At 47.4% G+C, this 27,018-nt stretch overlaps 3 protein-coding genes across 3 annotated transcripts in view; 2 read left to right on the top strand and 1 right to left on the bottom strand.

Moving 5' to 3' along the window:
- Positions 1-10,888, top strand: part of Naa25 (N-alpha-acetyltransferase 25, NatB auxiliary subunit) — a 50,345-nt gene extending 39,457 nt beyond the window's left edge. The window contains exons 20-24 of the mRNA XM_036171909.1: positions 28-93; positions 1,498-1,595; positions 3,200-3,310; positions 6,387-6,533; positions 9,939-10,888. Of these exons, the coding sequence (XP_036027802.1) occupies positions 28-93; positions 1,498-1,595; positions 3,200-3,310; positions 6,387-6,533; positions 9,939-10,061 (545 nt within the window). The 3' untranslated portion in view covers positions 10,062-10,888. The remainder of the gene's footprint in view (positions 1-27; positions 94-1,497; positions 1,596-3,199; positions 3,311-6,386; positions 6,534-9,938) is intronic.
- Positions 10,889-15,281: 4,393 nt separating this feature from the next.
- On the bottom strand, positions 15,282-21,798 carry Erp29 (endoplasmic reticulum protein 29). The gene is made up of 3 exons (XM_036172333.1): positions 21,556-21,798; positions 17,597-17,735; positions 15,282-16,069 (listed from the first exon to the last, which is right to left on the bottom strand). The coding sequence occupies exons 1-3, from the start codon at positions 21,697-21,699 to the stop codon at positions 15,570-15,572; spliced, it is 783 nt and encodes a 260-aa protein (XP_036028226.1). The 5' UTR covers positions 21,700-21,798; the 3' UTR covers positions 15,282-15,569.
- Positions 21,799-21,989: 191 nt separating this feature from the next.
- Tmem116 (transmembrane protein 116) overlaps positions 21,990-27,018 on the top strand; it is a 46,524-nt gene continuing 41,495 nt past the window's right edge. Inside the window, exon 1 of the mRNA XM_036172221.1 lies at positions 21,990-22,127. The gene's annotated coding sequence lies outside the window, so the exon portion shown is untranslated. The remainder of the gene's footprint in view (positions 22,128-27,018) is intronic.

The following is a 27,018-nucleotide window of genomic DNA, read 5'->3' as shown; positions in this document are numbered from 1 at the left end:
TGTTGATTGATTGTTTTTCCATTTTAGAGGGTACAGTGGATATACAAGAACGAATAGAAAATAGTCTTGCATCTTTACTAGAATTATTAAAAGGTAAGTTCTGACCGCAGATTCCTCACTCTGCCTGCGTGTCTGACAGTCGTAGCTCAGTGTTTAACAATATATAAACATATGGACGGATTTGGAAGTAACAAGCCTGTTTTTGGTTTTGTTTTTCGGGTCACAGTTTCTCTGCGTAACCATCCTGGCTACCCTGGAACTCGCTCTGTAGACTAGGCTGGCCTCAAACTCACAGAGATCCTCCTGCCTCTGCTGGGATTAAAGGCGTGCGCCACCAGTGCCCGGAGGTTTTTGTGTTTTTGAGATGGTCATCGTGTATATTCCAGGCTTTGCCTCACACTTGCTGTGCAGCCCAGGATGGTTTTGGCTTGTGATCCTCCTGCTTTACCCTCCTGAGTGCTGGGATTACAGGCATGCAACAGCATCATGCCTAAAGTGAAATTTACTTCGGAAGAACTTGAAAACTGTTCTGAGTTGGGATACAAGCGGATATAGGTCTTATCTAGGCCCAGTTGGCCAGACTCTTAACAGTGTGGAGTTAAGACTCTGAGTTGCCATGGCTGACTCCTGTGAGTGAGTCTGTGTGGGTGTGTTTTGGGGAGGGTGGGGTGTCATGGGTGTTTCAGATGCCAAGGTTGAAATTCAGTGTCTGTCTTACCACTCTCTACCTCCTCTCTGACGAAGGCCATTCACTGAACCTGGAGCTCATGAATCTGGCTAGACTGGCTGCCAGGGATCACCAGGGACTCTCCCTTGTACATGCGCTACTGTGCCTCACTTTCATATGATTGTTGGGGATCCAAGTACTTTATTAATCAAGCCATCTCTCCAGCCCCATGTGGTTGCTCTCCTTCTGTGGCCTTAGTCTTCCAGGTCATGTAGCACTGTTCTTCCAAACCGCTCACTGAGCCTTCCTCACATTATGAGAACCTATATGCCACAGCTCTTAGCAGCATGTACCATATTTAAGATTGCTTGTTATATTTTGGAGACTACAGAACAAATCATTGTTAAGACTTTTTACTTCATAGGCATTGGGTCTTTTTTATTTGTTGGCTTTTTTTTTTTTTTTGCGGGGTGGGGGGGGGGGGGGGGGGGGTTCTTGGTGGTGGAGGAGGACCTTGAGCAGGCCAGGTGAGCAGTGACACTGAGCTTCACTCCCCTTCCACTGCAGCTTTTATTTTTTTGTTTTTTGAGGCAGGGTCTCACTGTCTAGCTCTGGGCAGCTTGGAACTTAGTGTGTACCAGGCTGGCCTTGAAGGGCTGGCCTTGAAGTCAGAGATCTGCCTGCCTCTGCCGCCCAGTGCCAAGATTAAAGGCATGGTCACCATGCCTCGCTTGGTATAAGTTCTTACGTCACTAGTTTTCAGAGTCTACAGCATGTGTCTATGGGTATGGAAACCTGAGAATAAAAGCAGAAACCTTTTTGTCCCCCAGGCGTCTTCAGCACGTGTAAAGGCGAACTCTTAGAAGTTAAAGATGGTAGTGTGAGGACACAGCCTGCAGTCCTCGAGAACCTGGTCTTTTTTGTTGAGGTATGTCTCTGTCCTGAGGGCACAAGCAGGGCGTCACGCCAGCAGCTTACCCTTTCTCACCTGTTTGGGACCTGGGAGCAATTTTGCATCATTTTCTAAACTGGTTTCATTCCTTGTGCTTAGTGATAGCTTCTGAGTGGCCTTCCTCTTCTCCAAGGTTCCCTAGAATCAGTTTTGTCCTGTTCCCTTTGGCTCTTTTTTTTTTTCTTTTTTCTTTTTTTTTAAGATTTATTTATTTGCTGGGCGGTGGTGGTGCACGCCTGTAATCCCAGCACTGGGGAGGCAGAGGCAGGTGGATCTCTGTGAGTTCAAGGCCAGCCTGGTCTACAGATCGAGATCCAAGACAGGCTCCAAAGCTACACAGAGAAACCCTGTCTCGAAAAAACAAAAAACAAAAATTTATTTATTTATTATGTATACGGTGTTCTGCCTACATCCCAGAAGAGGGCACCAGATCTCCAGATCTCATTACAGATGGTTGTGAGCCACCATGTGGGTGCTGGGAATTGAACTCAGGACCTCTGGAAGAGCAGCCAGTACTCTTAACCTCTGAGCCATCTCTCCAGCCCCTGCCTTTGGCTCTTGACTTTAGTTCATTCCTCCAGCTGTTTTAACTGGTTACCTAGCATTCTGCATTATGAAGGAGTCTGGAGGATGATAAAATACAGAGTGTTAGTTACTGTGAAGTCAAGACTGACCTTGAACTCTGAATCTTCCTGTCTCAGCTTCCTAGGTGCTGGAGTCATGGCCACATGCCAGCACACCTGGCAGCCAAACTCTTTGTTTTTATCCAGATTCTTATTGTTGTTGTTTAGGTCATGTGTGTGTGTGTGTGTGTGTGTGTGTGTGTGCGCGCGCGTGCGCGCGCCTGCATGAGTTTATACCTTGTGCACAGGCACCTGCAAGAGGCCAGAGGGCATCGGATCCCCTGGAACTGGAGGCACAGGCAGTTATAAGCTGCCATGTGGGTGCTGGGCATTGATCCCAGGTCTCCTGCAAGAGCAGCCAGCACTTTGAACTGCAGAGTGTTCCTGAAGCCAGTAGCTCCATGTTTTTTTCTGCCCATGTCTCCTTTCTTTTTCCTGTGGCTCCTGGAAGCTGTACACTCTGACTGGTGACTGGAGAGAGCCTAGGAGCTCCTCAGCGAGGGCTGGGTGGTCACGAGGTACTCAGACAACCGCACACTGGGGAACAGGAGTAACAGAGTGCTTCAGGGTGAGGACTCCCAGTGACTGCTGTGTGGAGAGTTCAGGCTGTAAAGAACCCGTGGGTGCCATGCCTTGGGGTGTGGACTTTACACTCAGCAAAGGAGCATGCAGATCATCCCCTTAGAGAAGTGAAGTCAAATGGAGTCTCGCAGCTGAGAGCCAGAAGGAAGGAGGAGGAGGCTAGGCTATTGGAGCCACAAACTGCTTGAGGACCATCTTCAAAGAAAGAAAGGTTTATTCTGGCTCACAGCCACAGTTTCCAGTATGGTTGACTCATCACAGTGCCATGGGCTCTGGTGGGCTTTTGCGGAAGTGCCAGTTGCCACATGTCTCTAGCTGCTGTTTTGACACCTTAATGTAATCCATACTGACTCATTTGCATATTTCCTCTTTCAGACCATCTCTATCGTCCTTTGGGTATCTAGTTACTGTGAGAGTGTCTTGCGACCATACAAATTAAATATACAGAAAAAGAAAAAGAAGAAAAAAGAAACCAGCATCATCATGGTAATAACATGGCTGCTCTCCTTCCCCTGTGCCTGCATGCTCTCAAGTCTTCAGGGCTCTAGAGGCACCTTTTCTCCACAGCCTTTCTGAAAGGGCCTTACTTCCTCGTCTGGCCTTGCCTTGACTTTTGATCATCAGCCCCCTAGTAGTTAGAACTACAAGTGTGTGTTGGTTTTGAGACAGTCTCTCCTGCCTCAGCGTCCTGAGAGCTCTTTCCCCAGTTATACCCTCACAGTAATAGGGATAGACTAATGGCTCCATGAAGGTCCTTGCCTTTGTCATCACTTGCTGACCCTTGGCCACGTCTTATACTGTCTTGTCAGTTGACCCATCTGAAAGAACACTACCCAAGGTGCTTACACCAAACCTGTGTTCACTCTCAAGGTGTTCACACGATATCGTGGTCTTAGAAGGCTCGAGAGCTCAGAGTACCTGTCCATCCCAGCTACAGCCTTGCCCTTCCTGTCACAGTGCTGCTCTTGTGATGCAGCTTGGAGTTGTGGCCTTTAAACACTCCTTACCCTTCGTCTGCTTCTGTAGAGTCTAGGCATGTGTGCGGCGACAGGGACACCGTCGAGACGTAGTGTTTCCTTAGCCACAGCACTGCCCTCTAGTTCATTACGTCAGGAAACACGGGTGTTTGTGGAAGTGTCTCCCTGGTCATTGCAGAGGCTCTTCTTTCCTTCTGTGATTACAAAGTAGACATGGGGATTGGGAGCTGCTGGCTCAGTGGCTAGGGAAGCTTGCTGCGCTTCCATAGAACCCACGTCAGAAGGCTCACAACCTCCTTTATCTCTAGCTTTAGGGTATCAGACACCATTTTCTGGCCTCTGCAGGCACTCACACATGTAGCTCATGTACGCACGTGAACACGTACACGCACAGGCATCCTACATGCCTGAAACCCCAGGATTCAGAAAGCAGTGGTAGGAGGATCGCATCAAGTTTGAAGTTTGCTTGGTTTATGTAGAGTTCCTGGCAGGAAAGCCACATAGCAGAGACCCCAAACAAACCCCACATAAAGTAAGCTCCATAAACGTGTGCAATCCCAGAAGATGCTCAATAGCTGTTTGGCACTCTGCAGATGGAGGCAGAGAGGTCAAGAAAGAATTCAAGGCTAACCTTAGCTACACAAAGAGAAGCCAGCCTAGGCTATATGAAACTTTTTAAAAACAAAAATCTGTAACTTGCCTATTTGTTTTGTTTTTGTACTCGATTAGGATATTTGGTCATCTCTCTTGAGGGTGGTCATCTTTTTATGTCAGTAAATACAGATTTATCTCATTGTTTTTGTCATTTCTCCATCATATTAATAAACTACAGTTTGTTTTTTTGGTGAATATGTAGTTGGTTTATAATATTTTGACTATAAATAGAGCTACTATTAGAATCCAGACTTAGATCTGAAATGAACTGAGTGTGTTCCTATAACCCTCCCTCCAGCATTGGCCACATGATTGGAAGTCGAGTTTGTGTGTTGTCAAGTTTGTACGGTGCTGAGCCTGGAGAGCACAGTTCTTTCTTCACAACAGTTAGTGTCAACCTCAGTGCAGAATACACAGTTTTTTCCAGTTTATCATCACAGTTAGTTTTTCTGTTTTGTTTTGTTTTTTTCTTTTCCTGAGAAAGGGTTTCTCTGTGTAGCTTTGCACTCACTTTGGAACTCACTTGGTAAACCAGGCTGGCCTCAAACTCACAGAGATCCGCCTGCCTCTGCCTCCCGAGTGCTGGGATTAAAGGCGTGCGCCACCACCGCCCGGCCCCACAATTAGTTTTAATAAATTGGTTTTTTAGTATGTGGTTGTTCTGTCTGCATATACAAGTGGTCTGCACCACTTGAATGCCTGGTCTCCACAGAATCCAGAAGAGGGCATTGGATCCCATTTACCTAGAGTTGTGAGCCCCCAATGGATGCTAGGAGTATCTAACCTAGGTCTCGGCAGGAGCAGCCTGTGATCGTAACTGATAAGTCAGCTCTTCAGCCCTCGATTCTTTTGCTCAGAGAATGGATTCTTTTCAGGGGGGGAATGGTAGTCTTTTTAATAGTTTCTAGTTAGTGCCATGTTTAGATAGACCTTTTTACACTTAAAATGCTACTGACACCTTCTTCTGGTACTTTCTTTTCTTATTGTTAAGTCAGGGTCTGGCTTTGAGTTGCATATATAATTCAGACAACCTTGAACTCATGTGCTCTTTCTGTCTCCGCCTCGGGTGCTAAGGTTACAGGTAGGAGTCACCATGCCTGCCTCTTGCTACTTCCTTCTTCACTCATAGGGTGACGTAGTGAGATTTTATTTAAAAAAAAAAAAAAAAAAAAAAGCTCCAAAATATTATGTTTCTGTCGTCCATTAATATTATTGGAAATCTCAGATGTAAAAAAAGACAGTAGAATAAAATATTTTACTTTGGGTTTCTGTACATATATGTGTGTGGTACATGTGCATGTGAGTTTGCAAATTCACACATGGGCACATACATGTATGCAAGAGGGGGATGTTGAGTCAGATATTGTGGTTGCTCTTCTCCACCTTACACACTGAGACAAAGGTTCTCACTTGAACCCAGAGCACACCAGTTTGGCCAGTCTAGATAGCCAGTTTGCTGCTGGGATTGCTTGTCTCTGCCTTCTGAGTGCTAGGATTACAGCCAGCATTTATGGGTCCAGCACGTGCAGTTGTTCACCCAGCGAGCTTCCTCCCCAGTCCTGAAAATAACGCTCATTTCCCTCTCCATCTAGTATTGTTCTTGCACATTCCAGTCCTCAGGAGTCATAAACAACTAACAGGCTTTCTGTTTGTTCCTTTCCAGCTCACGCTGGGAAGTAGGAAATAAAAAGTTATTTAAGAAAGAATGTTGCTGCCTAGGTTAATCCCGGTATCGTCTTTCCCATCCAAAGGCTGTCTAAACCGTCAGTGTGGAGTTAGCAGCTAATTGGTTACTATCTTGCTATTCCAGTGTGTCCGTCCCTGGGGTCACAGCATCAGGCACTGGGCAGTGGGGAGTCAGCACATCTCTCTCATGCTGGGAACACAGGAGATGCTAAGGAGCTTTAACCCTCTTGTCTTCTTCACTCCAGCCCCCAGTCTTCACCAGCTTCCAAGACTATGTTACTGGACTTCAGACTTTAATTTCCAATGTTCTGGATCATATTAAAGGACTTGAAACACATCTAATTGCACTTAAACTTGAGGAACTCACGTTAGAAGACACGTCTCTCTCTCCGGTAAGAGATGGTGGTTCTGAGTCAGTATTACGGAGTTCCCTTTTCTGTTATAGCTGGGCTTGGCCGCAAACACTGATCACAGGCTAGACACTGCCCCTCACTGTCCAGTACTCTGGGGAAGTTTCTCTTTACCCAGATGGAGAGAGAGGAATACACCTGTCTGATGATGGGAGGGAGTAGAGCAGGAATTGTCCAGTTGTGGCCTGCTTTAACTAGTCCAGACCCACAGAGTCCACAGGGCCAGTCTGCATGGTTTTCCCTTTGCAGAGCACAGCCTCACTTTGTAATGTCCTGCCCCAGCATTCCTGGTGTCAGGGCCATAGAGGTGAAATGCCATGCCTGGAATGGTCCTTATCTTTTAGTGGGGTTTTTTGTTTGTTTGTTTAACTTCTAAAAATGTACTTATTTTTATGTAATGTTTGGTATTTTGCCTGCACATACACCTGTGGACCACATGTGTGCCCAGTGTCGGGGTCATTCTGTATCCTCTGGTACTGGAGTTAAAGGTGCCTGTGAGCCACCATGACGGTGCTGGGAACTGAACCTCGGCCTTCTGTAAGAGCAGCCGGTGCTCTTAACTGCAATGCCATCTCCAGCTGTTTTGTTTTGAATCTCTCAATTCCATTTCCTTTAAAGTACATCTCTTGTGTTTTAGTCTTTACTCCAAAACTTGATAGCCTTTCTTCCTCATTCCTCCACATGGGGTACCCAGCTAAAAAGAGCTGTAGGTGGACATCTTTCTTTGTATTTATATTCATGAAAGTGTATAGTATCATATTATTTCATAGTTTAAGTAAGTAAAGATGCCACTTTCTGCAACCTGGGCTTTCTTTATTCACTCAGAGATTTGCTCAGACAGACTGACATGTAAAGTCCGCCTTGATCAGTTTGTATCAATGTATGAATGAATCACAGCCACTGTACATTATAGGCTTGGTGTAGTTGGAGTTTTCCTGCCTGGCCCAGTCAGGACAAATCTCTCTTACCCGCCTGTCCCACAGTTGCTCAGACTCAACCAAGAAAACACACAGAAACTTATATTGCTTATAAACTGTATGGCCGTGGCAGGCTGCTTGTTATCTACTTTTTCTATCTTAAATTAACCCATTTCTATTTATCTATACTGTGCCACATGGCTCGTGGCTTACCAGTACCTTACATCTTGTCCTTGCGGCAGCTGGCAGTGTCTTTCTCCACCCAGCCTTCCACCCCCCAGAATTCTCTTCTCTCTTGTCCCGCCTATACTTCTTGCCTGGCCACTGGCCAATCAGAAGTTTATTTACACAGAGCGATATCCACAGCAGCTTGGGGAGGTTGTTTGGTATTGAGGGTGGAACTCAAGGCTTTATATTCGAGATAAATACTCTACCACCCAGCTGCCCCCATTTTTAGGTTGGCATTGTCTGTGTCCAGAAGTGGTTGATTACAGAACACACACATATTCTCCAAAAACCAGAATCCATTCTAGCATAGGTCCTTTATAAAATCACACAGTGTTTGCATGGAGCCTGTGTGCATCCTAGGCTACATACGATGCCTGTCTAATACCAGTGTCAATGCTCTGTAGATCTTTTCTTTTTTTTCCTTTTTTTTTTTTTTTTTTTCGAGACAGGATTTCTCTGTGTAGTTTTGAACCTTTCCTGGATCCTCGCTCTGTAGCCCAGGCTGGCCTCGAACTCACAGAGATCCACCTGCCTCTGCCTCCCGAGTGCTGGGATTAAAGGCGTGCGCCACCACCGCTTGGCTCTGTAGATCATTTTTATACTGACTGGATCTTTGTTGTTGTTGTTGTTGTTGTTTGTTTGTTTGTTTTGTTTTTTTTCACCCAAGACAGGGTTTCTCTGTGTAATAGCCCTGACTATCCTGGAACTCACTCTGTAGACCAGGCTGGCCTCAAACTCACAGAGATCCCCCTGCGTCTGCCTCCATGTGCTAGGATTAAAGGCATGCACCACCGCCTGGCTAATGACTGGTTCTTAATGACTATAAAAAAGTTTTATTGGGGCTGGAGAGGTGGCTCAGAGGTTAAGAGCACTGACTGCTCTTCCAGAGGTCCTGAGTTCAATTCCCAGCAACCACATGGTGGCTCACAACCATCTGTAATGAAATCTGGTGCCCTCTTCTGGCCTGCAGTCATACATGCTGTATACATAATAATAAATAAATAAATCTTTAAAAAATATTTTTAAAAAGGGGGTGTTGGGGATTTAGCTCAGTGGTAGAGCGCTTGCCTAGCAGGCACAAGGCCCTGGGTTCGATCCTCAGCTCTGAAGAAAAAAAGTCTTACTGCCAGGCAGTGGCGGTGCACTTTAATCCTAGCACTGAGGGGTAGGGAGGGGGACAGAAACAGGTGGGGCTTGTTGAGGCTATTCTGGTCTACAAAACGAGTTTCAGGACAGCCAGGGCTACATGGAGAAACCCTGTCTCAAAACTATAAAACAAAACAAACCGAGTCTTACTGTGTTTAGCACAGACTGAATTTATTCTTGAGTTTAGTTTTGACGTATGGTTGGTGGAATGTGTGGGTATTCGGCCTGTGGCTAGGGACAGCTCTGTTTGCTTTTCATGCATACTACTGAATAAAATGTATTCATAGATATGCGTGTTGACATACACCTTCAGTGCCAGCACTTGGGAGGGAGAGTCGGGTGGATGGATCTAAGTGAGTTCAAGGATGGCCAGGGCTATATAGGGAGATTTTGTCTCAAAAAAACAAAAACAAACATTTGTATGCACTGTCCTGTACTCACCTCCATTTCTAAGGCTGAGTGTGTGTGGCCTCCTAGTCCTGCTCTTCAGGGGTGTGTATCTGGTTTGTTGAAGCTCCAGGCTTCACAGTACTGCCGACCTCATGTCGCCCTCCCCACTCCCTGGCCCTCTTTGTGTCCGAGCACACCCACTTTTTGGTACTCCCTTCCATAGTTTGCTTTTGTCTCTTGAACCTGTGGACTGTCCCAGGGCAGGATTCATTGGGGAAGTTGGGAAGCTGAGATGGGGCACAATGGATGGGACAGGGATGGACCTGCCAATATTCTAATAGGAAAAGATGGAGTTGGTAACGTTGGTGCTGTTCAGAGTGGCTGCAATGTCAAATTAGTGATACAGTTCTTCATCTGAAACCAGTCAGAAGTTTTAGATTGTATACCTTGCCAGCTTGTCATAAAATAGTAATGGTGCTGTGTCTGACTACTCAGAAAGAATCTTTCCTGTTTCTTGGCATGGGGCACACAGCTGTCATACCAGCCTGGGTCACCTGTCCATATTATGTGAGTCATCCAATGCCTGAAATGGCTTTCCCCTTCCTTACATTTTGTGAACTGAATGACCTGGTGTTCTGGGTGAGGTCACTATAAATCAAGTGAATGATTTTCGAGCAAGACAACTTAATTGTTGTTTCTGTTGTAGGAAGAAAGAAAATTCTCAAAGACTGTGCAGGGGAAAGTGCAGAGCAGTTACCTGCACTCACTTCTGGAAATTGGGGAGCTGCTGAGAAAAAGACTTGAGACCACCAAGAAACTAAAAATTTAAGCAAGTGTGAAGCACAGGCCCTGCAGAGCTACAGCAGAAGATGACATGCCACCTTCCCCGGCAAAGCAACATCTGCTGGCCATCATCAATCCAGAACTTCCTCACAAATGCATGAAGGACTTTGATCGTCAATTAATTTTTGAGGTATTAAATATATACAACTGATTATAAATTATTGTATATAAACCAGAAGCAGGACCCTCATCTGGGTTTATCACTCTTTATACCTGTTCATACACACATGACAGCGACAAGAGAACCCCACGGCCCTCCCATCACCAGAAGTGTCTGGGGTGGGGTTTCTAGACAAGCAGCAATAGAAACAAGTACAAAGCATCAGCCTCAAAGCAGGTGATTGCTCTCTGTCATGCAGTGGGAGTTTGGGTTTGGTCCTGAGTCACAGGAGGAGAAGCAGATGCAGGAGGAGGCCCTTCCGTTGTGGCAGGTTCCTTGGGAGGCTCCCACACAACCAGGGTGGGCCCACAGAGGGTCAGGTGAAATGTGGTGTGAGCACATGCCGCTGCAGGGCACCACACATGACCACAGGTGCTCAGTTTTGGCTTCATAGTCCTAACAGCCAAGACATCCCTAGCCCCGCTCCTGGGAGAGTTCAGCCTCAGGTCAATGAGGAAGAGTCTGAGTACAGCCCACCTTGCACTTCATAAGCTGCTGAGACCTCGCTCCGCTGGTCCTCTATGAAAGGCGGGAAGAGCTGTTTAAAGAGTGGTGTCCATGATTTGTGCAGGTGATTCTGATACCTGTCTCCTTGGTTTTCAGTCCCATTTTGCAGCTGATCCATGAGTCACACACACACACACACACACACACACACACACACACACACACATATATGTACACAGGCATAAATATACCTAGAAACAAGGATTTACTACTTGAGTGGTTTAAGTGGGGAGTTTGGGACAGAAGGGATCTATATTATGGATTTAATCTAGGTCTTAAGTTTTAGGTTGACAAAGATATGTTTTACCATGGGCCTGATGTCGGTCTTGGTTGACACCTGGCAACTGTACAGGATGTATTTCCTTTGTTCACCTGGAGGTCGGAGGTCTGGTCCACAAACCTCCAGCTTGAGCGGCTGCTCCAAGAGAGGATATGAAAGCTGCTCTTGGATATGCTATGCCAAACTCTACTGCTCCTTTGGTAACGGTTGGTGTTTGAACCCTCCTTCTGTTCTCCTGCCTTGTCACCTGACGACTGCGGAGTCAGTAACTGTAAGGTGAAGAAATGAATTTGCTGAGTATTGGTCTTCCCCACATACTGCTCCAGCAAACGGTGACACCAGCTAAGGAGAGTTGGCAAAATGTCGGGCGTGAGGTTTGCATTTTATCCTTAACATTCTTAGAGTCACAGGTCGGCATAGTGGTTAATAATAGTTTAAATGGCTAAGGACATCTGTAGAAACCACTTTCTTACTTGTGAGATGTGCTGGAAAGCCCAGACCATGTAATCACACCAGAACATTTTTATAACTTAGTTGCCATGGTATCACATGCTCCATCCTGAAAGAAAGGGCCTTTTGAATAAGACGGCTTGAAGACTGACTCCGGCTTGCCTTGAACATCAGCATGTGATCATTTTCTGTAGCTATGGCCTGGGTCCCATGGGCCTGGGTGGGCTTTTGCCTGCACTGTGGCTCCTGGAATAATGTCTCTTCAGATATTCAAACTGTACTGTATGTCTGTAGATAGAGATGCTTGTTAACAGCTCTGTCAGCCAACCACGTGTGGACTCTGGGCTGGCTCTGGTCCTCAGGACAAAGCTCCTCCCTCTAGTGGTCTATCCAGTCAGTCCCCTGCCCTGGACACCTGGGATCTCCACTGGGTTTACTGACAAATAATGTCAAATTGGAGTCACGCTTCCTTTGTTACTTGCTGATTTTCCTACTAAATGTAGCATTTCAATTAGATCCAATTCTTACATTTTGAGATAATTGTAAAAAGAATGAAATTATGAAGAAATGGCCAATATCTTTTATCAGTCTGTTCTTTTGGAAGCTGTCATGCACTATAAATTGTGTACAGTTAAAGTATATAGATATATATATATTCTTACTGAGTAAAAAACACCCTCTCCCCACAGTTGTATGTCTTAGTATCTGAGGAGAATGCTCAGTGACCTGTTGCTGCTGCTGCTGCTGCTGTTCTGGTTTATATGGGTTTTGTTCTGTTTTGTTTTTGTGTGGTAAATTGATATTTAAAAAACAAAAAGCAAACAAAAAAACCACGACTATTGTTTACAGACTGAAAAATCACTGCTTTTTATACTACTGAGATCCTAAGTCAAGACTTTCCAAAGCAGGCATTGGGTTCAAGTTACTTCTCTGACATGAACGAGAGTCCTCTGTAGTGTCTCCACATAATGGAGAGTGTGGACAAACCTAGGTGTGCTGCCATCAATTTTGTATATTTTCATAATTTTAATTGTTCAAAATTGCATTATATTTTGCAATCACCAGTTCAATCTGTATTTGTCTTTCATTTTAACATTTTCAATATAAAAAGGGGTTCAATTTCTCCACAGCCTTGCTGAAAACCTTCTGACTTTTTGATGTCATTTATTGGTATGGGAAGTCTGCTCTTGAGAGGTAAGGCAACTTGGCTTTAACTGGACAGGGTAGTTTACATAAATGCTTTTCTTTTTAGTTGGCACTATCTCCTGGTTCATTTTTGTTCAGTCTTAAAAGTTAGGGCTTCCTAAGTGGTGTACCTCATCTCAATTCTGTACGGAATGTTAGCCCTACCTTGGGCTAGCCCAGGCCAGAGGCCAGAGGCAGGAGGATCAGGTCAGAACCATGTGCAGCCACTTGAAAACAAACAACTGAAAATAAAAACGAAAAGATTAAAGGTCAGAATGAATCACTGTGGCTTCCCAGTAGTGCCTTGCACACCTCCATTTATTAACTGATAGGTGTGTCCTGAGCAGTTGTGCTCTCCATCTGTTAGTCACTGAAACCCTGTGTCCTCAGTGGAGGCTGTGTGTGTAGATCCATCCCGTGTGATGGTGGAACTTGTGTCAGTGTCTCTGAAGACCTGACAGTCAAAGTGCAGAGGCCCCACCTACGAAAGTGACTGGAGTCTGGTGACCCCACTTACTCAAGGGCACACTAACCGTGTAGTGGAAGCAGGAGCTCTTCTGATTCCTTTTTTTCCTGCTGGCATGTGCCCTTAGCAAGTTTTGCCTGTTTCTTCAGGGAGGATTTAACCTCATCTAAATATTTTTTCCTTTAACAAAAAGAGTATTCACTGCTGTTCTTAACCTTCCCATCATGATTTGACTTTGCAGACGCTATTACTATTTGATGCCAACCTTACAGGGGTGAGTACAGAGCTAGTCACGTGACCACACACGTTATTTGGGGTTTCCCATTGCAGCTCATGCTCAAGGGACACAACTTTATGCAACTTCTAGCTTCTGTAGATGCCAGGAACATGAATGTGCCCCACGCAATAGCTAAAATCTAGCCCCTTACTTTGTGAAACAGTGCTTCCCTGTACACCCAAGGCTAGCCTTGGGCTCCTTTTCTTGTTTCACTTTACACTTTCTAATGGCATTCATTAAAAATTTAAAAGTTCCTCTTGGCACTGAAAAAAAACGTGCAGGTTCTTTAGAATAAAATTTATGTTGGATTCAGTGTCTACTGCTTCAGGTTATTGAAGAACTCCCTTAAACAGTGTTAGGCGTCTGACGCTAAGAAAACAGATTCTAGGTAGCCGTCAGTAGAGCCTGCCTCCTGCCCTGTGCCAGTGTTGCCGGAAGGAGTCATCTGGCTGCAGGCTGAGGGAGACCGATCGCACTTCTGTGGCTGTGTAAACCTCACAAGCAGATCCAACTTGAAATAGCAGACATGGCAATGTAGTCCTGCTCCAGAACCCCTGGGGTTCAAAGTGATAGCAGCCGGCCTGAGCCCATCCTGGAGGGCCCAGGGCAGCCTGCCACCCTCCCACCTGTCACAAGGCATGAAAGACTGGGTGTCTGCTTTCTATAAGACAGCAGATACTTTGTCCTTTGGAGTTGGCTGGCCTAGATATGGGTATAAACTAGAACAGCTAAGGTAAATCTGTGTTTCAGAAGCACTAGAAAGGATTTTGATTAAAATTAAAAATGAAAATATTAGCAGCTAGAGAAATGGCTTGCTCAGTAGTTTAGAGCCCATGGGGACCTGAATTTGGCTCCCAGAACCTATAAAGTGGCTCCCAACCATCTACCACGTCCATTTCGGAGAACCCAACACCTTTTTCTGGCCTCCATGGCCACTGCATGCACATGCACATTGTGTATGTACATACATGTGGGCAAGCACTGAGGCACATAAAATTAGAAAAATCATGGAAAACACTAGATCCTCTGGATCTCAGATTCATTCCTGAGATGTAAACTCTTGTGTTATGAGCAGGGACTTAAGTGTGGGGATGGTTCATACCCCTGGCATAAGCAACTGTATGTTTTGCTTGACCCAACTGAACACAGCGCTTCTACCTATTGTTTGTTGTTTCCTGACTCTCGTTAAGTAGCAGTCTGCAGGAGTGGAGGGACAAAGGAGGCTAGCCCTTCTGACAGCTGTGTCTGCAGAGAAGCCACAGTGCTATCACAGGTGGGGTAGAGTCAGTTTAAAGTTGGTTTTGCCAGGCAGTGGTGGCACATACTTTTAATCCTAGCACTCAGAAGGCAGAGGCAAGCAGATTAGGCAGATCTTTGAGTTTGAGGCCAGCCTGGTCTACAGAGCAAGTTCCTGGACAGCCAGAGCTGTTATACAAAGAAACCCTGACTCGACAGAGCAAGTTCCTGGACAGTTGGTGTTGGCTGAGTAATTTACATCAAGTGATATTGTTGGAAAGTAGTTTATAATTTAAATCTTTATATTGGAATGATTGTTCATCTGGTTGTGCACTTATAGGATCTGTTACCCCAGGCTAGTCCTCATAGTGGTCAGATTACAGATGTATGTCACCACTGATATACATTCTAAAAACAGTACACTAGTACAACTAAGGATTTTCTCTAGAGAGAAAGCATAAAAGATAATGAATACCCTGTTGCTTGTTCATTGATAAGGCCAGAGGTAGACAGCGCCTTGTCCTCACCTTACGTCATTCTTCAGGAGGTGGTGCCTTGTGTGGGGAAGAGAGGAAGCCGTAATAGCTAATCTCAAAACGGAACTCCAACCATAGGTCAGAAGTACAGTCTGAAAAGAAAACCATCTAACCAAAACAGACTTTTATTTGTTCAGAATTAACTCCTCTGTAGCACCAATCCCTCTGTGGGGGCATCTCACCAGCCTTGACTGAGCACACAGGCTCTCCACACACCGGCTCTAGGGATGTCCTAAGTATGGTCTCAGCAGCATGAATGTCCAGGCGTACTCGGGGCTCAGGTTTCTGGCTCAGGACTGCTTTGCTCCACCACCCCTTGTCCCCCACAGGGGCCTCCAGCCAGCAGGTGGCTCTCCCCTTCCCGCCCCCAGCAAACCCTGGAAACCCTGGTGCCCTGTCACAGCTCCTCCTTCTCGGCCCCCTTCTTCCGGAAGGCAGTCAGGATGTTCAGGCTCTTCTGCAGCTCCTCCTTCTTGCTGTCACTCATCTTGTTCTCAATCAGCTTGTTGATCCGCGTCACTTCCGAGGCTGGGAAGTCTTCACCTTGGTCCAAGATCTTCCCCATGATCTTCAGGTACTGACTGGCCCACTTCTTCTCCGTCTCCTTCACACCTGAGAGGCCATCCTGCCCCTGTTTCAAGATGGCCTGGCGGGCCTCTACGCTGGAAGCCTTGATAAACTCGCCTGCTAGGGCATCGTAGGCAGGCAGGCAACCAGGCATGCCCAGGTAGACCCCCTGCCCCTTTAGCCAGCGCTGGATGGCTCCGACCTTAATTGCCCCATTGTATGGTACAGGGTTCTCAAAGTCCCCGTCCCGGAAGAGGTAGAAGACTGGGTAGTTCTCTTTGTCCAACTTGTATTTCTCACTCAGCTCCATGTTCAACTTGTCACCATAGTCTGCAAACAGAAACCAGACATGAGCAACTAGTATGACACTGCCATGGGGCTTGCTGAGCAGAGGGAGAGATTGAAAAGTTGGCTGTGTAACGTGAAGTTTCACCAGAGACCTGGGTCTCAATTTATTTCCTAACATGCCTTAGCTGTGTGGCTTTACTGTGTCATTCAGTGACTCTTATCTTTGGGGGAAACAATCAGATCTTTGGAATACTGCATCCACTGTGTGCTAGAACCTGTTGTGGGTGTGAGGGCCTAGTCACAGTTTAGATCTCCGAGGCTGCAAGGAGCTTGTATTCTACAGGACAGAAGAGACTGCGCAGGGCATAGTTTGGGAGTGAGGAAGCTTGTGTGATCCAGACTGTGGAATCTGACTTCAGAGGAGTCAGCCACATGAAGATCTGGGGCTAGTATGAGAAGGTCTGGGCAGGGACTGAGCTTGGAGGTCACGAGCCACATACAGCCACCCTGGCTGCAGCTTTATAGAAAAGGGGAGTATTTAGTGAACACTGATGACAACACAGGCCCTGCCTCACAAAGGCTGGAGGAAGACCAGTGAGGGAACACACTTGAGAAGTGTTCACTGTGTGGTGGTAGCTCTGACACCTTCCCCAATAGGCTAAACAGCTGGTGCTGGCTGCCAGAGGTTCCTCCCAGTCTGCCTTTTTTTTTTTTTTTTTTTTTTTTTATAAATAACTTATTTTTACTTTATGTCCATTGGTGTTTTGACTGTATGTTATGTCTGAGGTATCAAATCTCTTGTAGCTGAATTACAGACAGCTGTGAGCTGCTATATAGGTGTTGTGAATTGAACCCAGGTCTTCTGGAAGAGCAGCTAGTGCTCATAACCGTTAAGTCTTAACATCAGGACGCTGGTCTGAGACAGAGGTGACAATCCCGTAATACTTCCTTCACAGCGGTGTCAGGGACAAAACTCCGAGAAGGCAGCACAGTGGCCTGGTACACAGTAGATGCAGGATGAGTGTTTTTCCCAGCTGCAGTTATTCACCAAGTGCTGAGGGAACTGACTAACTGCCCCCAGAAGTGTGCCAGCCAGCTCTACTGCCACCAGACTGCAGGAAGTTCCCAGGGTCTCCCCAGTGAAGGTGTCTGCAGATCCCTGGACTGCACCCCTGGATGCTGGTGGCCACGGGTGTAGAAACTACCCATGGATGTCTAGTGGCAGCAGCTTATTTCAGCTAAATGCCAGAATCCAGCACTGGCATAAAAGCTGGAAGGAAGACAAGAGGATGGCATTCCTCCTGTCCCTGGTCTTGCAACGAGGGACTCCTCGGTTCCCAAGGGAAGTCAGACAGGTGAAGGTTTGGGAAGGGGATCCCTTCAGGCAGCTATACGGTCACCTGTGGTCCCAGGTGACCCCAAGCTTGCTGCAGGCACTAGTTTCCAACACAACTAATCTCTCCAAGGGCTCAGGGGGCATTCTTCTCTGCGTACCTCTCCCAGCAGGGAAGTGAGCCCTAGCTTCCTTCCTCCCAGGCCCCTCCCCAGTCGTCCTGGACTTGTCCATACCTGAGATCCCCACCTCTGCCACCAAGAGATCATCGCTGGAGGCCGAGTTTTCAGCCAGCCGCTTGAACTCGTCCTGCTTCTCACCGTAGGGGTACTGGGTGTCGAACTTCACCAAGACGAACTTGCTTTTGGGGACGACCTGAGGGCGCATAGAGCTGAGCAAGTCGGGTGTTGAGGGACCTGTGGGGCTAATTCCCCTTCCCAAGGGACCCCTGTTTAAGAAACAGAGTGGAAGCGAGCTGTCCCATGCTATCATTCACTGATTCCCCTAAAGCTTAGGATGTTTCCTTTGCTGGGCATGGCACTGAGCTTTGTTCACACTGAAGAGACAGTAGTGGAGCAAGAACTGAGGCCTTGCCCTCCAGTGTCTTTCAACAATGCCAAGGAGACCCAGCAGGCACTGCTGTCCTCTGCCATCTCAGGGGATCTTTCTTGGTAATACCAAACACTCAGGATGCTTTGGCCATAGACGCCAGAGTCTGAACTGAACTGAGCAGTTTCGGGTCAGTAGAAGGTTGTTGAGAGGCCAGATTTGGGTCAATGTCATCTCCTAAGACCAGAGTTCCGGGGCTGGGGATTTAGCTCACTGGTAGAGCGCTCGCCTAGCAAGCACAAGGCCCTAGGTGCGATCCTCAGCTCAAAAAAAAAAAGAAAAAAAAAAAAAAAAAGACCAGAGTTCCATTTAGCTACATCTCTTGTCTTAAACTGTCAAGGCCAGAATTTTAATTGTGGTAAAGTTAATTTAATGAAGTATTTCTCAATTTTTTTTTTTTTTTTTTTTTTTTTGTTCTTTCAAGTGTTTCTCTGTTTAGACCTGGCTACCCTGGAACTCATAATGATCTGCCTGTCTCTGTCTCCTGAGTGCTGGGATTAAAAGCATGTACTACCACCCAGCTGCCTACCATGTTTTAAAAATTTGTTCATGTTCTAACACATGTCAGTACTTGATGCCTTTTCTTTTTTCTTTTCTTTTGGAGACAGGGCCTATGTAGCCCAGATTAGCTCACATGGATCCTCCTGTCTCTGCTTCCAAATGCTGAGGGTACATGCATGCATCACCATACCCCAGCTTAGTGCTTTGACATTCCCCTACCCGCACCCCAAGTAAACCACACATCAGCTGATTAGACTCTTGAGTTGCTTCTTCCTCTTGGTTACTGGAGAGAGCACTGCCCTAAATATTCACATACATGTTTTGTTTGAGCACACAAATTCCATTCCTTTGGTTTACTGGGAATGGAGCTTCAGGTGAGTCTACATTTAACTTACTGATGAGCCCAAGACTTCTTTTTGGTGGCTCCTTTCAATGCATACATTTCATCTAACTAGCTTTGGTCAGTCATATTGCCTACCCATCTTCAAATTAAAAAAAAAAAAAAAAAACACAAAACATTTTTATTTCTACTTCTGTATGTGTGGCTATGTGCATCTGGATACAGGTACCCAAGGAGGCCAGGAGAGGGCGTCTGATCTCTGGAGCTAGAGTTACAGACTGTGAGCTGTCTGACCTGGGTCAGAGCAGTGTTTGCTGTTAACCACTCAGCCATCTCTGCAGCCTCCATCAGCCTTTTTATGCTTGCACTCCAGCAATCCCAAACTGCCATATTTTCATCACAGGCAATCACTGGGGGTAAAAGGACTTTTTAACATTCACTTGGTTTTATATATTTAAGGATATTAACACTGCCTAGGGACATGAAGAACAGAAGCCACTGGAACAGGTCACTGACACCAAAAAGTCAGAGCTCTAAGGGCTGAGCAGCAGAGAAGACTGAAAATATAAATCGGATCATATCCCTGTGGCCCAACTGGCCTTGTTTCTGCTCAACACTAGTTCCAGCCTGCTACCTAGAAGCCTCTTCCTGGGTTCTCTTGACTGCCTCTGTAATACAGAATAACCAGTCATGATAGGGTGGTCGGACACTGGAGTAGAAAGGAGAGTTTAGTTAATAGGGTGCAGTGGTGCCCTTGTGGAAGTGTATTGTGTGTCTAGGAGTCAGTTCTCTCCTTTCACCACGTGGAGCCAGAGGACTGAACCCTGGTTGTCAGGCTTGGCGGAAGTGCCTTCCTGCCCAGTCCTCTCATAGGCCCTTCACTGGAATTTTTAAAAAGGTCTCATTAAGTTGCCCAGACAGGCCTTGAACTCACGACCTTTCTGCCTCTGCCTCACCAGTTCTGTGTGTGACACCATTGTCTGGCTGAAATTGTTTATTTGTTCACTGAATAGGAAGCTGCTAAGACCCCATCATGCCCCAGACATCATTCTAAATGAACACAGCAATGATCAACCTGATCATCTACTGAAGCTGCCTACGTGATCGTCAGAAATAACACCAAGAAAAATCTTTTCTAAGTTGGAAATCACTGAAAGGCAAAACATGTAGACACCTGTTCATTCACGAGAACACAACATACCCAATCAACTGTCATATCAGATGCTCAATGACAAATCTGGTATGCTGTGTAGAGAGTCAGAGAAATAGATCAGGTACTTCAAAAGCATGTCATATTCTACTATGGGAGATTTGAAACTGGTAAGTTGTTCAAAACAAAACAAACAAAAAAACAGTAACAGGGCTGAATTTAAGCCCAGGGGCCTGAGAAAGCAAGGAGAGGACCTGAGGGGTAAGATTTAACCTGAGACAAACCAATGTGAACTAACTTATTTCAAAGACCTGTGCAGAAGATGTGCTAACAGCTGTGAGCTAGGAACTGTCAGAAGGCTTGTGCTGGCTAGAGCAGATTGGACAAGGTGGCGAATGGCTAGGAACTGAGCCCTGACAAGGGGCATTCCTACAGGGCTTCCTACTCCATTAAGTGGAACCTCCAGGTTCAGGCGAGGTTCAGGCGAGGTTCAGGCGAGGTTCAGGCGGGAGCCAGTGGGGTTTCTGTGATGACAGCAAGCAGGGGGCCAGCTGGTAAAGAGGAAGAGGCACCGGCTGGTTTACACTGATGGTGCTAAATGTCCCTTTTATTCACACCGGGACTGCTGTATAGAGCAACTTAGACTATACAGAGTTGAGTGGGTGATTAGTAATATGGCAGGCTTCTTTTTTTAAATCCCTAAGAACAACGCTGAATGGGCTACACGTGCAGGGTCCTTTCCAAAGTAGACGTGTCCAACCACTCAAGACAGGCGCCTTTAGAGTCCCCTTCTGCTTTTCACTTCCTCACTATGAGAACAAAATAAGAAAATGACTATTTCTCTCCACTTTTAGCTCGCCCAATAGGGGAACTGAGAAGCTGCTGGTGGCTGGACACAGATGCACGAGGAACAGGTTGGGTCCACACAGGCCACTGCTTTCATCCCCCAACATTTCCACTAGCCGTTTACCCAGACCTGGATACCAGATTTTGAAAAAAAGAGCTGGGGGTTGTGGCGCTTCTTCGTGGTTTTGTTTATTTCTTTCTCTGCCCGCAAGATGCTCTCTACAGGTGGCAGATCTGCACCTTTAACCCTTGTATTTTGTAGGGGTCCGCGTGCTATCTGAACGTGGTTTACACATTGCCAAGCAGGCTATAATCCATCCTCAGGGAAGAGGGGGATCAGCCTTGCATGTAAACGCGCTGAGTTCTCCCCACCCCATCAGGGAGCCGAGGAGCGTCGACCTCGCCCCGCCCTCCGGTCTTCCACTTGGGACTCGTGGATTGGATCTCTCCCGGCATTGTCTTTTCCCTACAGATAAAGGGAAGGGACACTTAATTCCCTTGACTGCATTTTTGTAAACGGAGGCAGCGAGTAGCCGTGCCGCAAAGCCAAGGCGAGGGTGCCGGGTGGTCAGCGTGCGCCCCTGCTCTGCCAGCACTCGGCCTCTAGGACGGCGGGACGTCTAGGGAATGGTCCCTTCGGGGGCTGCCTGCTGCCACCCCTCGGGGCCCAACGTCCTCACGGGCGCGCGCCCCCACAGGCGTCTAGCTGCACCTGCGCACGACCACCCCCCTCCCCCGGTCCGCATTACCTTGTAGAAAGTGACTGTGTCCAAGGGAAGGGCGCCTTTCGTGTGCAGGCCGCTGCCGCCATGCGGAGCAGAGAGGAGCAGCAGGCCCAGGAGAAGAGACAGCAGTGGGGACAGGGAGACGGCGCCAGGGCCCGCGGCAGCCATCACAGCAGAGGACCGGGGCGGGAGATAGGAAAACCGCGGCCGCAGCGCTCCGAGTGGGCTCTCGCGTCACTGGGGGGGCGGGGTGGGGGCGGCCCCGCGAGCGCGCTTGCGCGCAAGTGGCCCCTCCCCCGGGCTCCGGCTCCCCGAGGGATGGGAAGGGAGGGGCGGAGCGTCCGCCGCGCACGCGTGTGGGGCGAGGCTCAGGGCGGGGGCGCGGCCACGTGACGGGGGGAGCGGGTGACGTGAGGCTGTCGCGCAGGCGCGCTCGTCGCCGCCCGCCTGGGCTGGATCCCGCCGCCGCGTTCTCGCGTGAGCAGAGGCGCGAAGCGAAGCGAAGCTTCCGCGCTTTGGAAGAGGACGAGGCGGGTGTCCCTGCCTTCCCGGCGCCCGGCCGTCGTGCTGCCTGTTGGGACCCGCCCCCTCCCTCGGTTAGTCGGCTGTCGGTCACTGTCACAGTCGCCAGGCCCCGGCAGGCCGCAGGCCCGCTCAGGCTGCGACGCTGCTCGGGCCCCCGGGGTACCGTGGCCTCCCCTGCCCCAGAAGCGTGGGGAAACGCCTGTTCGGTATCCCACTTGTGGTCAGGTGTGGCAGGTGGCACTGCCCATAGCCTCAGCACACCGGGCTTGAATCTGTAGTGAGAAAACAAGCGGCCGGGCGGCGGTGGCGCACGCCTGTAATCCCAGCACTAGGGAGGCAGAGGCAGGTGGATCTCTGTGAGTTCGAGGCCAGCCTGGGCTACAGAGTGAGATCCAGGAAAGGCGCAAAGCTATACAGAGAAACCCTGTCTCAGGGGGAAAAAAAGAAAGAAAGAAAGAAAGAAAGAAAGAAAGAAAACAAGCATCATCCTTCTTGACTTACCTTGTGCCTGTGGGAATTCCGCACAGCGATATAGGCTCGAGGGAATTCCGAATATACGGGATCAAACCCAGCAGACTGTGTGGCAGCGCAGGCCTTCACTCCCAGTGCTAGGAAAACTGACCTCCGAGTTGGAGGCCAGCCTTGGTTTCGACAGAGTGTGTTCCAAGTGTGCCAGAATACAACCCCCCCCCCACACACACACATGCACACATACTCCCACCCCATAGGCGTTCCATCCTCAGCACCCAAGGAAAAAGCTGGATCTGGGCCTGGTGTGTTGACAGACATCTTTAATAATCACACCACTCCTGAGGCCAAGGCTGGTGCGAAACTGGTTCGTGTGGTGAGTTCTCGGCCATCCAGAGTAAACTGAGTGAGATCCTGTGTCCAAACAAAACCAGCTGTGTGTGTGTAGCATACTTAGCAGTACCAGTTAGGCAGAGAGGCAGGAAGGTCCCCAAATCGAGCCTGATGGGATCCGTGAGCTCTAGGTTTAGAGAGGTTACTGGGGTATCATTGAGGAAGATAGGTTGGCCACCGACCTCTACGAGCATACATCTTCACACAGAGACACACACATATACACACACCATGTAGTCCTGGAAATTCAACTCGACAGTGCTTTAATATGGGGAGTGATCCATCTTACACCCCCACCCCTTTGAAGCAAGGTCTCTAGGTAGCTTAGGCTGACCACCAACTCAGAATCCTCCCACCTTGGCTTTCCAAGTACTGTGTGCATTATCACATCTAGCTAATGTAGTAAATCTTCACAATTTTATGTTGCTTGGCATCCATGTTGACCATAAATTGTACTTTCGCATGCTAGAAATAGGGTTCAGTAGTCACTTCTAAGAAGTTTTACTTATTTTTATGCACCTGAATGTTTTATCTGTCTGTATATTATATGCACCATGTATATACCTGGTGCCAGAGGAGGCCAGAAGGGTGTGTTGGGTGTGAATCTGCAGTTAGGTGTGGCTTTAAGCCTCCGTGTGGGTGCTAGGAATTAAACTCTCGACCTCTAGAACAGCCAGATGCTCTGAGCCATCTCTCCAGCCCCTTCAGTAGTCCCTTGATACAGTTTGTACTTTATAGCTCTGGTTTTCAGTGTGGTGGTTCTGGACAGCTGTGCCTTCTACACTTGATGAGTAGGAGTCACCCTCTAATGGACAGCTAGATGCCCTCCTCTTGACTGACCATGCTTACCTTCCCATCTAGCACAGGCTGTGCAGGTATGACACCATTCTATCACAGTGACTTCCTGACACTCATACCTACTTACTTAAGCCTACCAATAAAAGTTCTCCCCCAGGAAACATATTTGGACATTGCTGTGTCCTATGAAAGACCAATAGGTCCTTCCCTGTCTTCTAGCTTACACATCTTGAACTGTGTGTATGTGTGCGTGTGGCCTTCAGGGCTGCCATCTCCCAGGTAATTTAAAATCTTTACTATCTCATCTCTTTCTTAATCACTGTAAGGGTATTTCAACACCCTAAAAGATCCAGTATTACAAGTCGTTCCTGCTCAGAAGTGTCAGCATTGTATCCAGGAGATGATTTAGCATGTCCTTGAGAGGAGGAAGCATGTGTGGAAGCAGAGGGAAAGGGTGCTAGTTAGTGACAGACATGCTCAAGCACGTTGGACACCATGAATCTGTGAAAAGGCAAAATAGGGGGCAGAATAAAGGTTCTCGGTAAAGGGTTTAAAGCCAGCCGGGGTTTTAATTGAGTGTTGTTGGATTTATGTGTAAAAACATCACTCACGAATGAAGGGAATCCTGGATGTGGAGGGACACACCTTTTTTTTTTTTTTTTTTTTTTTTTTTGAGCTGAGGATCGAACCCAGGGCCTTGCACTTACTAGGCAAGTGCTCTACCACTGAGCTAAATTCCCAACCCTAGGAACACCTTTAATCCCAATCTTACTGGGCCCTTCCTGGGAAGGAGAGCAATGGAGACCAGAGAAAATCTGAGGAAGAGTTTGGAATAGCAGTGTCCTGGTCATGGACAACATCGTGTGCCTCACATGCACTATGATTGCATTTGGAGAGATAGTTATTATAATAATTACAGAAATAATTAAAACTAAATGGCGGGGTGGTGGTGGCGCACACCTTTAATCCCAGCACTCAGGCTGACACAGTGGTTCTCTTTGAATGGGAAACCAGACTGTCAGCCAGGGCTGTAGAGTGAGACCCTTGTTTAAAACAGGAAAGCCGATGAAGGGAACAGATCAGAAGGGAGAAGGCTGAAGGCAGTCAAGTATCTATTGCAATGTTAAAGGAGATGACAGAAGTTAAAATCCAGCAATTTAAAAAAGCATACATAGCCAGGTGGTGGTGGTGGCGCATGCCTTTAATCCCAGCACTCAGGAGGCAGAGGCAGGTGGATCTCTGTGAGTTTGAGGCCAGCCTGGTCTACAGAGCATTTTCCAAGACATCCAGAGCTACACAGAGAAAACAAAAAGCACCCAAATTTGGGTGAGAAGGAAATGGGGCGTGGATCTAGGAAGAGTTGGGGGAGGAGAGTAAATAGTATCAAATTCTCAAAGAACTAATAATATTAAAAAACAAAGAATAGGGAGGGTTTGGACATATGGATACACTAACGTTCCACCCCAAGTGTGTGCTTGAAGAACAGTGAAATCAGGCTTGTGCAAGAAGCCTGGGCATGGCGGCATACCCCTTTAATCTACCAGAATTCAGAAGACAGAGGCAGACAGATCTCTGTGAGTTCAAGATCAGCCTAGTCTAAAGGAAGTTCCAGCCCAATCAGGGCCACACAGTGCGAGACCCTGTCTCAAACAAAAAGATCTTTTGTAGGATAGAATTCTGAGTAGTGGTTGCTGTGGTGGCGCTGGTGCACACCTTTAATCTCAGCACTCGGGAGGCAGAGGCAGGTGGATCTCTGTGAGTTTAAGGCCAGAGTTCAAGGTCTACAGAGTGAGTTCCAGGACAGCTAGGACTGTTACACAGAGAAACCCTGGGGGGAGGGGGAGAATTCATAAGACTTTGATTAAACAAATTGATTCAAGTGGAAGAACCGTCTGAGCCTGCCCTGGCTTACTCTGTTGTGTACAATTGCTGCTCTCAGGCAAAAATGCAACACATTTTTGAAGCTAAGTGCCAAGGGAAAATGACTCTGTTGTGTTCACACAAGTCAACAACTGTCTGTCAGGGCACCAGGATGTACCTGGAACTGTACAGAGTGTCCTCATTTTGACCTGTCAATATAAGACACTGGCAGAAGTGAAAGCCTTCTTTCTCTGTTCCAAGACTCCAGCCTGAGTGCAGCTTCTCCATCCTGTGATGCTCTGTCCACTTCAGCATTTGAAACAGCCAGACACCTGGGCCTGTGCTGACGACTCTGTGTCTAGTGACCACCACCTCCTCTCTCCTCTTCCTTCCTCCTTCCTTCTTCTCTCCTCCTCCTCCTTCTTCTTCTTCTGTTTTTTGAGATGGTTTCTCTGTGTAGCTTTGTGCCTTTTCCTGTAACTCACTTGGTAGACCAGGCTGGCCTCAAACTCACAGAGATCCGCCTGCCTCTGCCTCCCAAGTGCTGGGATTAAAGGCGTGCCGCCGCCGCCGCCGCCGCCGCCGCCGCCGCCGCCGCCACCGCCACCACCACCACCACCTGGCGAGAGTCTTCTTATGGCCCCTGCAGGATTTGAATTGAGATTGTATCAGGACTGTCTCTCAGAAATCTGCGGCATCTGTAACTCTTATGGCTATTCTGTAGTCTGTGTAAACATATTATTGTATGACAGAGTAATGGGTGAGCTAAGAGTTAATCGTAGTAACTAGTTCTGGAATAAAAGGACCCATGAATGCTAGGATCCACACTCCTGAATTCAAAAGTACTTGGTAAGTTGTAGCCACTGAACCAAATAGCTTGGTGAATATATTGTTAGTCAATAAACTCTAACGTGATAAGACACAAATATGTCTGTTTCTGGCATAATATGCTCATGACAGTGAAAAAAAAAAAGCACATATACCCAATGTTAAGAGACTTTGGGTAGCCAGGCAGTGGTGGTGCACGCCTTTAGTCACAGCACTCAGTAGGCAGAGGCAGGTGGATCTCTGTAAGTTCCAGGCCAGCCTGGTCTACTGAGTGAGCTCCAAGACAGCTGGTGCTACATGGAGAAACTCTGTCTCAAAAAACAAACAAAAAAAGAATTTAGCACGATAATTAACTATTGTGTGTATCTAATAATTGTATGTCATCAAAGATAGCAGAATCTAATCTTTGGTAAATTTGAGAAAAAGAACTCAATGTATATATTATATAGGACTATCTTCCAAGCCTGACTACCACCATTTTCAGATCAGGTGTGCCCACTTCCAAAGAATCATCACAACTGAGCTTGTTGACTGTTAACATTCCCTCCTAGGAGGGATGCGAGGGCCATCGGACCCTCGCCTGAGTACCCAGCCACTCCTCCCAAACCAGTTGTA

This window comes from Onychomys torridus, chromosome 22, assembly GCF_903995425.1.
Source record: "Onychomys torridus chromosome 22, mOncTor1.1, whole genome shotgun sequence".
NCBI classification, from domain to species: domain Eukaryota; kingdom Metazoa; phylum Chordata; class Mammalia; order Rodentia; family Cricetidae; genus Onychomys; species Onychomys torridus.
The sequence above is the reverse complement of the archived record's forward strand: the minus strand, read 5'-3'. Positions and strand labels throughout refer to the sequence as shown.

Coding starts and splice junctions, on each gene's coding strand:
- Erp29 (XM_036172333.1), bottom strand. CDS start 21,699: ATGGCTGCCGCGGGCCCTGGCGCCGTCTCCCTGTCCCCACTGCTGTCT. Junction 17,736..21,555: donor ACACAGTCACTTTCTACAAG/GTAATGCGGACC, acceptor ATGCGCCCTCAG/GTCGTCCCCAAAAGCAAGTT. Junction 16,070..17,596: donor GGCAGAGGTGGGGATCTCAG/GTATGGACAAGT, acceptor TTCTGTTTGCAG/ACTATGGTGACAAGTTGAAC.